The sequence below is a fragment of the Apteryx rowi genome, unplaced genomic scaffold (genome assembly GCF_003343035.1).
Source record: "Apteryx rowi isolate R43461 unplaced genomic scaffold, aptRow1 scaffold_346, whole genome shotgun sequence".
NCBI classification, from domain to species: Eukaryota; Metazoa; Chordata; class Aves; order Apterygiformes; family Apterygidae; genus Apteryx; species Apteryx rowi.
In genome coordinates this window covers 147925-164538 of record NW_020449930.1, presented here as the reverse complement: position 1 = coordinate 164538, position 16614 = coordinate 147925, and the positions used below count along the sequence as shown (strand labels likewise).

At 38.6% G+C, this 16614-nt stretch overlaps 1 protein-coding gene across 2 annotated transcripts; it reads right to left on the bottom strand.

The window, feature by feature from the left end:
* Positions 1–362: 362 nt before the first annotated feature.
* ASNS (asparagine synthetase (glutamine-hydrolyzing)) lies at positions 363–16489 on the bottom strand. Of its 2 annotated transcripts, none has more exons than XM_026072661.1 (11): positions 15739–16489; positions 13469–13706; positions 11383–11568; positions 10973–11074; positions 8737–8864; positions 7795–7921; positions 6284–6330; positions 5596–5696; positions 3191–3272; positions 2766–2921; positions 363–1668 (listed from the first exon to the last, which is right to left on the bottom strand). In XM_026072661.1, exons 1-11 carry the CDS (start codon positions 15985–15987, stop codon positions 1459–1461), a joined length of 1626 nt encoding a protein of 541 aa, XP_025928446.1. In that variant the 5' UTR covers positions 15988–16489; the 3' UTR covers positions 363–1458. The 2 variants fall into 2 exon arrangements, with proteins under 2 accessions (XP_025928446.1, XP_025928445.1); XM_026072660.1 differs by having other exon boundaries at positions 6284–6390; positions 15739–16485.
* Between the last annotated feature and the right edge of the window lie 125 nt (positions 16490–16614).

The following is a 16614-nucleotide window of genomic DNA, read 5'->3' as shown; positions in this document are numbered from 1 at the left end:
CCACTACAAGTAAAGCTGGACAGTTCACATGGACAGTTCATGGGTCCCAGGGCACCACCGAGAGGTTGTGATAAGATGTCTGAAATAGAGATTCAAATGCAGCACAGAAAGTAATAAATAGACAATCACTCTTTTATAAAGATTTTTAACCAGGATTGCTTATATTTTATCTTTTAAATAGCAATTGACTTTAGTTTCCAAGACAAGAGGAAAATAAAACTAGATTACTGTCTTCATGAAGAGCACGATGTTAATGAAGTCAATCTATAGCATTCATGTATATTTTTTAAACCACCCTCATGTTCAAGTTACATTTATAAAAGCAGCCTTCACCCCTAATGAATTAATAAAAAGATGTTGCAGGTAAAAAGCTTTTTTTTTCCCTGCAGGGTATTAAAAATTCTTACAGTTTCTGAAGAAACCTCTTTTTCATTCTTCCAAGAAAGGTGTCCAGTCCCATTATCTTCAATGGTGCTTTGCCTGACTAAAATCTATGATTAACAGTGCTTTTTCATTCACAACGTTGGCCAGATGGAGGTGAGCAGCAACACAGCCTGCCTTTCCAACATACAGGTGGAAACACTTATTCTCACAATAAGTAAAAAAATTTTTTGAAATAATTAGTCATGCAACTTCCATCAGACTAACACAAATCAAGCAATTAACACTCTGTTTTCAAGCAGAATAAATACATTAAAAAAAATAAAGTCCATATATTTAAAAATTCAAGTTCTTGAACTGGAAACAAAGACATAACTGGGCTTCTCTTGTCTGTTCTGTTCTTTGAGAACAGTCACAATATTTTTAGATTAGGGATATATTTAAAAGATCAAAAACAGCCAACTGATGGTTTTACAGTAATGAATAAGATTCTCATTAATTAAGTACCACCCTGTACCACCACTACTATAACCTCTAGTAAGCACCTCTGCATAGTTATATATTTATATATCTAAATACTTTTTGAAAACTAGACCAAGGTTCATAGGAATGATTAGATATTCAGAACAGAATATACAGACAGACTGTCTGAATCCCACAGCCAGGTACACAAATGCACTAAACAGCTAGGGTGAAATTCCCCTTTGCACAGAGGGCCTGCAGCAGTTTGCACCACTTAACCTTATTCAAGTCCTCAAAACTGAGCTCACATTAAAATATATTAAATGACCACAGGACAAGTGAATACAATCAAGGTCACGTAAGGAACAGAGCTGCCAGATAAGATAGTTCCTTGTCCATATAGAATTTTCCGAAGTATTTCCCAAATATTTTGGTACAGCAGGGCGATTTTTGTAATAGTATACTAACCACAGAGAGCTCTTATTTCCAATAGCATTGTCAAAACACATCTTAAAAACCATTTAAGCTTTAGATTTGAATAATCTATTGTTTTTTTAAAGTAGAGTGCATGCAAATTGCTTGCAGCACTTCCATTTGGGGAATTATTTCAACAGCCTATTCTTGGGCAGCTGACTTGTAATGTTTCAATGTGCGAGCAGAAGGATCAGTAGCTTTAATCCATCTTGGCATCCAGTAGTGGGGCAGCCAGCTGCTTTGCCCTGAGTAATGCTTTTCAAAGATCTGGCGGTAGTAATAACTTTCTTTTGTTTTAGGAGGATTGAAAGGATATTTCTCCGCTGCCTTTTCCAACAGAAGGTCATCAACCTAAAGACACATGCAAAATTCAAATTAGGCTGCAAAGTCATCTCAGTGTACAAGGATTCAACACTGAATGGCCATAGGTTTAAAGAAAAAAAACAAAAAACCAACTTCTAAAAACTTAAAGCAGTCTTTTGCCACGCAAGTGGTTTCCTGTTTTTTTTGTTTTTTATTTTGTTTTTTCCAGTTCAGAGCTGTTGACAAGCTCTTAACAAGACATGGGGATGCAGTGGTAAAAGACACCTGCAGTTGCTAGGTTGGCGAAGAAAGGGAGGATGAAGAGTTGCACCAGTCAAGGTAGTTTCTAGAGCAGCTTCCACGGCCAACATGCTGTCTAACCTCCCACAGCCATGACATAAATTTGCCCCTACTACACCAATACAGGGTTTAGTAGGGGCAGCACACGGTGGCCTGACCCAACTGCTTTCTTGCCTGTGGATACAGCAGAGAAGGAAAGCTGGGTACAAGCAGCTGGTAGCAGGACAGACAGGGGCCTGTCCACAGGCCCAGTTACACGGCACTCTGGTATAACTGAGTGTTATTCCTTCCTCTCAGTGATTCAGCTACCTCTGCACACAAAGGAGATGATTATCCTTTGTTCAAAGCCAAAATACTGTAAGTTTCCATTGGCTAGCCATGCAAAGAGAGGTTTTAACAAGAAAAAGGGATTAGCTAAGCATGACTGGGAAAAACAAATGAAATAGATAAGCAAGGACATGATAAAGCCATTACACTGCTACTCAGCCACAAAGTTCATGCAAGTGCCTTCAGCTGAAGCAGCCACTTCGTGTGTAACCCAGAAACTGTGTTTCCCTACATACAATCTAATTTGTAATCCAGATACTTAAATGATGTTCACTTCCTTACACAGGCATTTCTGTCAGGCTCTAGTATTTCTTTGTATCTACTATTTTAAATGCCTTCAAGCAGCTCAGATAAATTTTAAACAACAATCTTGCAGCTATCTTGCTCTTCCACCACAAAGCTCAAGTTATTGCAATACTCAGATTTATTCTCCCAACAAAGCATATGATCTGTCCCTCCTTGTAAGCCATATCTCAATACATCTAAATGTGAAAGACAAAAAATCTGTGATATTATACCTGTTGATCAATATAGTCCTGAAGAATAGAAAACCAGGATTTCTTTACAGATGTTAAGCCATCACTGAAAGCTTCTTTGGGTCTCCAGAGTATTTCTTTGGGAAGCAAGTTGGAATCCTCAAAGGACTGTCTTAAAAGATATTTTTCAATTCCATTCTGTTTGCAAAACAACAAATAATGCCATGGGCCTTAGGAACTACAGTACAAAAATCTTGCTTTAAACACTGTATGAAGAAATAGTTTTCTTTCAGAAGTCTGTTCAGAAAAGGTTACCCAGCAGTCCAACAATTTAGCAAAATATTTTTTTTAAATGTGCTTAGCTTTAAGTAGAGGGCTTGCACTGAATTCAGCAGTTCAGTCATGTTTAGAACGTACATCGGTTAATTTGTAAGCTTACATTTGGGTCCTACCCTAGGCTTGCATACCTTTGGGATTCGCAGTTCTGCTGGCAGAGATAAATAGTAAGAAGTAAACCGATGATCCAAAAATGGGACTCTCAGTTCAAGACTAAACAGGGAAAAAGAACAGAAGATACACTGAACTGAACCAGCAAGTCACCAACTAATAAATTCTATAACACTTACATTTTCCTGTCTTTCACATAACATAAGGCTTTTACTCAGAAGTTTAACTTACATATTCATAACTATCTCGATTGAATTCATCAGTTTGGAAAGTTAAGTATATTGTCTGTGTGGGATTTATTAACTAAAGATCTCAAATGATTTATGATGCCATCTGCTGGACAGCTTCTCATATAATGAATTTAAAAACTACAATCATTTTGCAAAATTTGTGACATCTGTTGCTCCACATAAAGACATTGAAAAATCCTGTCATCCCCAGAAAACTACCAAAAATCTGCAAGCTGCCCACTGGGATTTGCACCAGCATTTGTAAAGATGTCACAGGCCAGAGTGCTGTCACTTCTGAAATCCACATTTGTTCGTGTTTTCAAAAAACAAGAACCTCCCCACATGGCTAGCATTAAAGCTATTTCCTACTGATTCTGCAGTACACGCACAAGTTCTCTCCTATGCCAGTGGCAGACGTACGTGCACAAAATCTTTTTGCTTACATTCTCTCAGACATACCACTGCTTCTGAGGACACCGAGTGCCCCAAATAAATTTACAACTGCCTCTGGTAGGAAGAACCCCTCTCAGTCTGCTTCCTCAAGAGACATTCAGCTACCCTGGCTTTAAAGTGAAATGTTTATTTGCTGAAGCCAAAAAGAGATGTTATACTGTACTCTAAAAATCTCATCACCTCCGCAGCTTCTCCTCTGATAAAAAGCTTCAGCTACTTCAGGAAATACACATCTTACCAACTCCTCCCCCTCCCCTCAAAAAACAAACAGACAAAAAAAAAAAACACAACAGAAAACCCACACCATTATCATTCAGCAACAAAGTGTTGAGGCTTAGTTTCCTGTACACGTATACAAGATTTGCATTGCAAATCTCTTCCTACAGTTTATTTTGTAACTGGTATGGTACTTCTCTCCTTTCTCCTAGCCTTGACTATGTGGCCAATCTTTTCAGCACAAAACAAATTATGAGGCAAATAGCAGGTATCCTGCACTCTGTGCGTTTTTTAAAAACAGAAAACAAACATAAGAAGGTTATAAGAAATCAGGCTAGTCATTTTGTGGCAGGATCAATAACACAATGCAAGTCTGCTGACTGTGCAAGTTCTTTGCTTAGCTGAAGGTATCAACTTCTTTCACATCTATACCCAGCTTTTCATCAATATTCTCTTTTTGCTTCAGGGACTCCTGTAGTAAATGGACCCCATTTTCTGCAGTGTACATTTGGGGATTCTTTAAGTTAACAATCACACAAACTGTATCTTAATCTACCTCTCTATTACAGTCAGCTCCCTGACTGAATATGTATATCTTTCTCTTTTAGTATTTGCTTTTTTTAAAATTCTTCATATGCATGCTCATTATCAGATCTTTGAAATAAACATTCAAGATTGCTCTTTGTTAAAGCTTCAAAAAACAAAAAAGCTCCCCCCCAACTTTGTCTTTCTTCCTTAACTCTGCATATTAATGTTTCTAATTCACTGCTTCTATAAAGACCATTACAATCCCAGACAAAAGATATTTCCCGCATCAGTTGGCAACACAGCAGCCTCTACAGTCAGAGGACAGGATCCAGTTTTGCAGTGTGGTTTGCTGTTGCTCAAATTCCTTCAGGCTTTATCTCCAGTTTCACCTTGGCATACAAACCTACAGCAGTCTTTTGCTTTAGAATCAAGAGTTACTCTAAGCAGACATGATTAGACACCAATCTTCCTTCCTCCTCCACCTTACTGTTAGGAAACAGCACCAAAATCCACCGTGTCTTTGCTCACCTGCCAAAACTTTTTCTTTGGTAAAATATTGGCTGTACCAGTTTCTCTAGCAAGTTTGTCTAGTAATGTTTACAATAGAAATGTGATTGATGATCACTCTGAAGACCAGATTTGCCTGTCMTGTCAACTCCTAGCCCTCACACCTTGCCTCAGACCCATTCAGAGYGCAGAGACCCTGAACGCCAGCATTATCTGGAGCATTAGCACAGTCTGTTTTGCCACAGTGGGTGGTGTCTCAAGCTCTATTAGATATCAAGCTCAAGCACAATATGGGGTCCACCCCAACTACTACTACTACTCCAAAGACTGATGTTCCTCCTAAAATAGTCTAGGCCTAGCCAGTAGGAATAAAATTATCCTGCATCACAATATTCTGATATGTTGTAATTTCCTGGATGGCAGCAGGACTTTTAAGATCCACTTAGGCTCTTAAATCACATGTGACCTCAGCATCCAAGAGACTGTTTTACCCATGGGCTGCAGTAGTCCTGTCTGCACGAAGCACATCAAATAGGTAGAGCTCTTTCAGAAGCCTCTCACTTTCTTCTGCAGCTTCTTCAGGAGAGGGTGCCTGTAACCAGACATATGCATGCAGCACACAGATTAATACAGCTGCATGGAGGAAACAGTTACTTGCTGTCCTGCTATGGAGTTGTAGTGATCACTACACAGCAATCTGTGACACTTCTAGTGACAAATTTAAGCATGCCAAGTGAGTCTCAGAGGTGAGGAAAATGCATGCAACTTGATTACTGGGATTCTCCCTGCTGCCTACTTATATAAGCACACAATATCTTCTCAGATACAATACAAGGTATAAACTGTTCACATGTCTCAGCAAATAAATCACTCTCTACTGAAAGTATACAGAAGCCAATTTTGACCATATTCATTTTCAGGAGCTTAAGTAAGATCTAAGTGCTCTCAGAGCTAGTAAAGAATACATACCAGCAATAACAGTCTCAATAAGTTTGAAGTTAAAAAAAAAAAGTTATTTTTCAAGTGATTACATTGATTCCCTCAGATTTTATGCTGGCTCAGGAGAGAGTCTCAGCAAGTATACAGCTATTACAACTCTCAAACTTCACACCTGGAAATCTTAGTAGAGATTGTGTTGAAGAGGAAAACAAGTGGGGTTTTCTGTACAAATATATTTACCTTATGAAAATAGATGTATCCTTGTGTCAGCTCATCTGAGCCTTCCCCTGAAAAAATGACCACACTATCCGTTTTCTTACATATATATTTGGAGACAAGATACATACCTTAAAAAAAAWATATATAAAATTATTCAAATACAGTTATATGCATGATGTTATATACAGCTTGCACAGTTTTAATTTAGCATTGTAAAGGTTTCTTTCCTACCCTACTTTCTTCTGCAGCAAACTGCACTACACTAAAATAACATCTCAGTGTTCACAACCATCGCTAGCCATACAAACTAAGTACTGCAAATACAACTAAACTGTGTACTTATACTTAGCCATTAAAATAACAGAAAGCCATGTGTGTCCTGGATACTGGGAATGCTGGAGGATTCCTATGGAAACACATGTAAGAGTTCTTTTGACTCAAGTACAACTTAAGCACCTGTCTAATAGCAGAACAGTTCTGAACAAACCTTCTAGCTGTGGGGAACAAAAATACCAAAAAAGTTGCTATTTAACTCTCTGCCACTGTGGGCTGAACTGGATGAGGTACTTTTTTCCAGAATGTTTTTTTTTTTTTTTTAAAGAATTATTTGTTAATCAGAATTAGCTCTTCCCCTCTTTACATCTTTCCAAACTGTGTGCTGTAATAACAAAAGTATTGGAGGTCTTTTATAAGGGATCTGTTTCAGCATACTTCATACCAAGCAACAAAAACATCCAGAAGAAAAAATAAAGATGACAAAACTGAAAAGTTTTGTTCCGTTTTGTCTTTTTTAAACAAATGTTTTCAGTATTTCTCATTGCAAAGTCCTGTCTTCATGTCAAATTCTACTCAGGGACCTGTGCCCATCTTTTCAAAACTGTCCTGCCTATCTGGAAGACTAACTTGTTTACAGTGTTTTGGGCTGACACAAGAGTAACTGGGTAAGATTCTGTAGCTGGCATTACACAGAAGGTCATATTAGATTAGGGTTTTTCATTCTTATCAGGCTGGCAACCCTTTATAAGAAGCTGCTAGTGACTTCTTTCATTTCTCAGAATCAAATCTACAGTATAAGACGTCCACCTGACTTGGGCATACATGAGTTACTAGAGGGTAACAAGAAATACATCACTTAATATTAAAATAGTGCAAGGAATAGGGTAACCCTAACTATTTTCTGCTACTGTAACATTCAGTGCCTTGGATACCCTGTAAATTTCCCCCCTTCCTCCAAGATTCATGCTCACCAGACCAGAAAACCTAGACTTCTAGTTCTACTATTCATTTTTTCTGTTCGTTTTTCACCCCAAAGCTTCATGAAGAGCTCTTGATATTTGTTTTATACATTCAGCAACTTTGAAACTAAAAATTGTTTTGGCCTCAGTGTGGTATTCTACACAAGAACGGGAACAGAACTTGGGTATCCTAGTTTCCAGGTCCTACCAGTTAAAGGATCTAGGAGACAACTACATGGTTTTGCATAAAATTATATTCAGATAATATAAACCAAAGAGTATTATTAATAAACTTACCAACTGAAGCTCTTACTGTTGTTATATCATATGTTTCCAAGGAGAAGATAACCTCCTCTATTGCCTGAATTCCTTCTTCAGAATTAAATATGACTTCATGATGTTCACTGCCTATATGCGTTGCCACCTGTTCGTAAAAGGTTATGATAATGCACTGCTTTTCAATTCAAACATTTTTTAAATGCACACGTTGTGGGAAAGCATCAGCTCCCTTCTGCTGCAAACACTAAGAATTACATGATATTAGGTCAAGAAAAGACAATACTGTGGCAGCCACTGTGACTTGCAGTGGTACATTCATCAAAGGGAATGGAGTTTTGCTAACTACACTGTGTTCAGCCATGGTTAAAACAGATCATCCAGATGCTTGTCCAAAGCATAACAGAATCTGTAGTGGCTCTAAATATGTTTGATATTTGCTATGAAGAGAAATGCAGCTCAAAAGTCATGACAGCCTGGATACCCAAAGTGTACCCCAGATACTCAAGAGGGTATCTAGACTTGTACAAGGCTCTTAAGTAACTTACCGTAGTTAACATGTATACAAATGCTAGCATATAAACAAAACTTGCCATAATTAACATATATATAAATGCCAGCATGGGAAAGTACTGGTGATTTACTCTAAAACTCAGAGGCAGAACTGAGACAACTCTATAATACAGTCCTTTTGATAACAACGCAGTGGGAGTCTGTCACAAAAAAATCTTCCAAATGCAAGAGAAAAAACAGGCAAGGGTCAAGTTATCTCTTTTGAAAGATTTAACTAAGCAGCAAATGCAGTACTAACTGATGAACTGAAAACTGATTTATATAATAGAAAACAAATGACTAATACTTAGTATTACAATTAATACTATACTATGAAGTTAGCACAGTTAATATACAAATGCTGTTTCGAGTTGGTGAGTGCTAGACAACCTGAAAACAAATGTACTATACCCTTCTGGCAGCCAGTACATCAGGACTGTTTTCCATCCCAATTGCGAAGGTTTGCAAAGGGTAATTGATGTTCATTTCTTTCATCAGTTTCAGAAGAACAGCTGCAACCAAGCTGGAATCCAAGCCCCCTTCAAGCAAACAAATGATTTTATTAGGTGTTTGACTCCTGCCCCACACACTTTAGAAACACTGACTCTGAATCTGATGAGTGTGCTTCATTTTTAAGCTGTCTGAATCAAACATGCTTTGTACAAGTGCACATTTACCTTTGCTTAATAAGGTGACCGTGGAATATCATTAGTAACAGTTACTGGTACTTTTGATGTCAGAAACATTAACAGAAACCTTGCTTTAAGGTACAAAGTTGTTCTGAAATCACTGTGCCACTATGGAACATGCTCCTTCCCAAATCCGCTATAATGGGATTTATCCTCCATACTTCAAAACTGCTCTCTCCATCCTCTTCATACCTAAACATTTGATAATCTATTAATAGAACTATATAACTATTCTTTTTGATTTGCTGTTTGGATCAAATAGAATGACGCTAAAGTCAAGCAACAGCAAAAGAGCAAAGAACAAAACATTTAGTGTAAGGATTCCACTCTTCCTTGGTCATTTTTCAAAAGCATATTTAACATTTGAAGTGAAATTAATTTTTGAAACATCACTTCAAAGTGAAAAGGTTCACTAGTGACATTCTTTTTTTTTCCCCCTCCTCTTCCTTCCCAGAGGAGGATGGGAGGAGGGATTAGAAAAGTTTGGAAAACAAAGAAACCCCAAGGCACACACAAGGTGCCCAGCTATATTCTGAAGCTCCACCTTTTTATTCTCATTAGCTAGTTCTGCTAATCCCCAAATACTTCAACCTGCTGCTCCCCTTTGAAGTACTGAGCAGAGCATGATACCCGTTCTCCCACCCCTTCCTGCTGTTCTAACAAGAGCAACACAAAACCCTCTTCTGTTTCCTACAGTATGTGGTTTGTCAGCAGAGTGCATTAGCATCCATTCCCACCCTGATCTCCTTTGTGGGCACGCTCCCTAGTCAGAATTTTCCTTCTGCAGAAATTACAGGCTGTCCGAGAAAAGGTGAGCACAGAAATCAAACTGACAGCTTGGGACTTGGAAATTGGGGAAATCAAAACCTCAGCTTCTATGGTGAAGTTGAGGAACTCCCTTTGTGATTGGAGAAAAAAAGCACTTCTCTATCAGTGATGCTCCAAACATTCAGAATTGTGAAGCACTGAGATCTTCCAGTGTTATACATACATGGGTGCTTAGTTTCACTACTAATAGACAGCAGTAGGCATGTGGATCTGAGGAGCTGCCGACGGTCTTCTAATTTGATATATGAAACATGGCTCTGTTTCATTTACCTCCCTCCTATTTTTTTTATGACGCCATCCTAAGGAAACGGTCCAACAGTAACACCTTGTTCATCCTCTCTCATTCGAATGCGCAGTTAATAGGGTGCACAATAAATTAGCGTAATCATTCACATTCAATGCATGCATGAACAGCATATCAGAACTCTGACTACAAGTGTTACAAAAACACAGTAAGAAAAATGTCAGTCTCTTGGCTACAAAGCCTTATCTCTTTAAGGTACCTCTGTAATACTGTACCATCAGATCACAGCATTGATCAGCTAAGTCAGTGAACAACTTCCTGTACCACAAACTATTACCTCACCTGAAGAACAGTGTAATAAAAGAGTTTTGGTCCAGTTGCTCCTCTAATTTGGTAAATTAAAGGCAGTCTAGAATGGAGGCTAAAGCACAAAAGATGACAATTAAGAAGCTCAGTTCCTCCTGCTATCTGAAACATGCCAAGGCTTTCCTCTAGGCTCATTTAGTGCAAAGTGAATGTAATGATTAAGTTTTCTTTCTAGACACTGACCTAGGTGTCAATTGTGTATGTTTAAGTGTATGTTAGATGATTTCTCAATAGAGTATTATATTTCTTTTTAGTTAAAAATGGTCAGTTTCTCAACAATCCGACATCCCAGCCCACAGTCAATTTTAAAAGCATAAGACCTTCCAAATATTTGTAAACTGAATGATTTTATGAAAAACTAATGAGTTCTTTGTAACTAAGAAAGCAAATGAAGATTCAGATCACTTCAGGCATATTGCAGACACATTGCAGAACAGCCAGTATACTTTCTTCTAATTGGTAGATGGTGGGTGAAGGAGGAGAGAGGAGACACACAATCATTGTGATTCTTGCTACTTACCTGACAAAAGGCAGCCAATCCTTCTGTGAGCCATCAGACGTTTTCTAACAGCATTTTCAAACAGAATACGGATGTTGCTTTTCACTGTTTCAAGATCAAAACCTGTCCAGGAAAAAAAAAAAAAAAAAAAAAAAAATCAAAGTGGCTTATGCACTTATGCTGGCTTATGCAATTTTGAAAAAAAGAGATATCTGTCTGCATTTCCTTTGACTATGAGGATATGTAAGTTCAAGTATCTTTCTACATGACTACCTACAATGTGAATTCTCAAGTATTAAGTTCCCATTTTATAAAGGTTCTTTCAAATTTTTCAAGTGACACTTTTTTTTAAACCCAAGCAATTTTCATATTCAAAGATTATCATTTTTCCACTTTAATCAGAATAAATAGCAATTGTTTTGCTGTATTACCTGAAGGCAGATTTTCCACTGTATCATAAGCAGCATGGAGTGGTTCATCTTTATAACTATGAAATTTTACTATTTCTACTGATGCAACCTTGCCAGTGGGCTTTAAATCCAGCACTTCATAATGACCCGGAAGAAACGGTTCCACTTTAGGACAGAAGGATGTTGAATGTTTTAAGTTGGTAAGTCCTATAGAGACAATGAAAAAAAAAAGTCTAAAAATTTTTAATCTAGGAGGGTTATGTTGTACCTCACCCAACAGCCCCTGTACTAAAACCATATATAAATATCTTCTACAAAACATAAGTCTGGTGTAAAATTAACATTTTAAGTCTGAGTCTGCCCTGGCTGACACAGAGATGGGGGGAGCGGAAAGCAATGTCTCAGGATTCCTCAGCTGCTGCGTGGGTTGAGAGAGCAATGCCAGTGTATGTGGCAGTACAGATAACACAGCAGTTTGCTTTCAGATATTTAGAGGCCAAAACAAAGCGTTAGGTCCCTCCATGCAGCCCAGCGAGATGTACAGAATCCAGAAAGGGCCAATAAAATACTGCTGCAGCAAGAAAGAAGCTCATCAGTGGAAGGCAACACTAATGACAAGTAGAGGCCTGAACGTCCATCTTCTCCAGCACGTAGGGACTGGCTTGCAGCCACACAGGATCACCCTAGCTCTCTGAACTGGTAGTCTTCTGAAGATGTGGGATTTAGGAAATCTGGTGACAAAAAGCTACCTCTCCTTTTTGTAAAGTACCTAGTGATTAGAGATCTTTCACTCGGAAAGTGGGGGACACAACTCTGCCACTATGGAGCCTGATTCTACTTCTGGCAGGTTGCACACCAGGTTTTAGCCATCCCAAGCTGAGGCAGATAACAGAGAAAGCAAGCTTTTACTAATTGGTAAGCAGCACTTTATTCCTGTGAGTACTTAGAAGAGCTCTTCTCTAACTCACTATTACGATGACCAGGTGAAGATGTAATATGCTTATGAGAATTCACATGACAGTCGATAGCTGGTTTATATTTAAGTGCAGTCAATCTGACAAGAGGTTTGTAATGAAACCACATCACTAAAGTGATTGACATTAACTTAGTGATTTCATAACTCATTAGTTCCAGACTGATCCATACTGCTGCTAATGAACACCAGGAATCAGACTTGTGGCCATATCTCATTTCCATTCTACTGGGGGGGGGGGGGGGGGGGGGGGGGGGGGAACTGTTTTGCACCAGTTGGCCACCTGGATGCTACTTGAACAACTCCACAGAAAAGTTACTGTCTTGCTTTTACAAGGGGAATGGTAAAACTCTGTAATTCTTATGAGACACATTTCTTAAAATATTCTCTTCCCTTATTCTCTCCCAAGAAGCAGAGATGGTACAGATTTACTACCACTTACTTCTGCTATTAGAGAGATTGACCTACTTTGGAGTCTGACAACAAAATTGATATACAATGAATGTGAGGCACAAGTAAACATGAAAAAAGTTCTTGATTTTGCATTTGAGTCAATGAGTTCCTGTTTGGCATTGTTTTGAGTTTGTTTGAGCGTTGAGACTAGTGACAATTACTTTTCAAAAAATGTGTCATCTCAAAAGTAAAAAAAAACTTCAGTAGAAAAGTTACCAAAGCCGCAGAAAGTTTCGGTAGGTTTGTAGCATTCTTGGCTTTTAAAGATTAGCAGTTCTTATGGAGCTATTTCCCAGTTCACCATAAAATCCCAGGAACAAATTCTAACCTCATTTACCATAACAGAGTCTAACTCTATACACTACATTCAACTTTGGAGTTATATTAAACATTTTGGTTTCAATATTGTTACAATACCAGAATATGAAGAATTACAAAATGAAATAAGTGAGTTATTTTAGGGATATCAAGGACCATAAGACATCTTCAGAGGTTTACCCCATCTGTGGTGTTTTTGTTTTAATGATGTGTTACTTTATTTTATGCCACTAAATACGGTTCATTTCTTACTGAACATACAGTTTACTTTCTCTTCAGGCTTAGAAGGAGAGCATAACAAAGAGGTTTCTCTCCAGCAACAACACCTAAGATTATTTAGGCACTAAACACAACTGTTCTTACCTTTTGCCTCAGAACAGACACCCAAAAATCCATCATCAGTCAGCACCTTAAAAAGTGGTCTGACCCCATACGTATCTCTTGCCAAAAACACTTTTCTGTTTGCTGTGTCCAGAAGGATGAAAGCAAATACACCATCTAGCATGCAAGCTGTTTGTTCTATTCCTCCTCTGTTGTAAAGATGAAGGATAACCTCACCATCCACTAACGTCTGATATTCAAATCCAAATTGCTTCTGCAGCTAAGAAAAGATAGAAAGGAAAACACAAATAAGCATTTGCAAACACTGACTGTTTATCAATTAAGAAAAAAACCCACTCTCGTACTTGTTTAATAAAACAACGCAAGTTACTTTTATGTAAGTTACCTGAACATTTCAGCAGAAGAAGAAAGTGATGCTTCTGTATTCAAAATATTATCCAGGATCTCCTCTCAGGTAATGCAGATTTACTCTGCAGTCTTAAGCAATTCTTGTCAGGGAAAGTTTTCAGGGATACTTTTCTATTTGGGGATGTAAAACTGCAAACACGAGACCCTGGTTTTCAGAAATACTGACCTCCCCATCTCCCACAGACAAATGGCTGAAGCAGGCAGCCACTGTTTCTAAAAGTCCCACCCATTACCCCAAAATAGGCCCGGAAACAGAGACATCATTTTTTGTGGTCTCAAATCTCTCAGTGACGCTTTCTTATCAGATAGAGACAGTGACATTTACTAAAAAAAAACCAACAACAAAAAAACCAACCACACACACACACCAGACATGTAACACTGATCACGTCTCTGTGGAGTAAAGGACTTTGGAAACAAACTTTGTTTTCCCTACGCAGCTACTGCAGCTCTGCACTGCTTCTTCATTCACACTGAATTTCTTCTTATCTTCCTCCACTAACTAGCTTCTTTACTCTGCCTGTCCAGATGGAGTAGAGGAGGAAGAAATTAACTGCCAGACGAAGTCAGACCAAATATACTTCATGTTCTTCTGATATTACCTTTAAAGTACTTTCAGCATCTACCAGACACCAGGGGGTGAGGGGGAATAAAACACTAAAAAGCCAAGAAGCCCCACCTAACCAGTGTTTTCACATTTTTAACTACTGTTCTTTGGTTTAATTTTTGTTTATAGGGCAAAGTCTTGGCCCAAACTGAGTTAATAAATAAGTCATTGCCCTAAACAAAATGAGTGCTTCATCAATGGTTCTTTTCTAGGTAGGTTTCAGCCACCTATTTGTAGCTGAAAACATGAAAGAAAAATCCCTTTATAAAGGAAGAAGGCATATAACATAATGAAAACAAGTGAATAAATTCCTGCTGACCATAATGAAAGTTTTGAATAAATTCCACATAGGATTCAGTGTGTAGCGTGACTGAGAATAAACCTTACTGCTTTCAACAGCGGAAAAGACAATGCAAAACACAGCAAGACACAGACTGCTGGTATGATACATTTCACATACACTTTGTCTTGCTGTACATCTCACCTTCCAAACAGCCAGATATTTAAAGGAAAAAAAAAAAAAAAAAAAGGAATTATTGGGGATTTGACTGAAATGGGAATTGACATCAATGTAAAACAGACTTCAAAAATCTCAAATGTTAGAAACACTAAGACATCTGAGATTATTCATACATCTCTAACTCTGCTGCTCAACTTATGATCCAATTTAAGCATTCAGTTTCAGCATGATTCAGAAACAGTTAGAAGTGTAAATCGGTTACTTTATACCCCAAACGTGGATGTTCTGAATCACCTCCCCTTGCAAGTCTAGCACAGGCAGAGCAGATAACCTTAGCCCTGGGACTATGGCACACATGATGCTAAGCAACAGTATCATACCTCCTATCAGGGACATCTAGACTCCTGAGGAAGTACGTACTGAGCTGCTGATTGTTTTTGCCCCCAGAATGCCTAAGAGATTTGCTTAGGTGGCTATGAAAAATCCCAGCAAGCATCTGCCTTAAGCTGCAGACACCTAAGTATTATTGTGGCCTACTGAAACACTGATCAAACCTAAAGCTATAAATACTTATTTCCCTCTTGTCAATTAAAAAGTTATTTTTTCAGTATGAAAGGCTAAGTGTGTTGCATTGTAAGTCACCTTACTGCCACAGTTCATCCAGATAATTTATTGCTTTTAAATACTAAATATTTGATGAGCTTTTTTATTATTATTATTTTTCTGGTATTCTAGCCCATGTTTTAAACCATTTTATCTTAAAACTAGTGGATATTTAGAAAAGAAAACACAGTATGACCCATGTAACACTTTTACCTGTTTAAAATTGTAGATTTCCCCATTGTAACACAGCCACAGATATGGAAATTTCTTCACTCGGATAGGCTGCATGCCATACAACTGATCAACGACTGCCAGGCGGTGGAAACCAAAACAGCAGTTGGTGAATCCATTGACGTTCTCGAACCGAAAGGCGTCGGGGCCCCTGTGCGCGATCTTCATGGCACTTAGGCACTGGACAGAAAGGCATTCATCGCTGCCAAACAGCGCCCAGATGCCACACATGGGGAAGCTGTTGAGCTACCTAAAAACACAGAACCTGTGCAATAAAAACATGAACGTGATAAACAAGAGATGATACCTAGGGAGCATAGACAGACTTTTTGAACATGGACTACTGAACTATCAAGAAAACTCATCAAGAGAACAGCAGGCTTTACTGACACAAGGTAAAACCCAGTTTACCCAGGATATGATGAGCAACCCTTGTACAGCCCATGAAATTAGGTTTCAGTTCAACCTTAGGTATACCATTGGTGCTTACACATTTTACAGAGCGCAAATATAATAAGTCACTATCAGGTGTTGGATATGATCTCGTGAAGTAACATCAGGTCAAGAGAAACATTTCAACTCTTTCATAAGAGCCGTTCTCCTTTTGCTGCAATTTATGAAGGCACGAAGGCAACCCGAGGGCTATAAACTAAACTAATCCAAGTACTTCTCCTTCACTTCAGACACAACCACATCGAGTTTTGTTTACAGTTAGTTATCCGGGGACAGGTTTTTCCATCCATCCATCCACGCGCTCGGCGGACAGAGAGGGCGCAGAGCGGCGCCTGAGCAAGCCGGGCTTACCCGCAGGGAGGGCCGGGCCCCGCGCCGCGGGCAGCCGGGGGGGGCAGCCGGGGC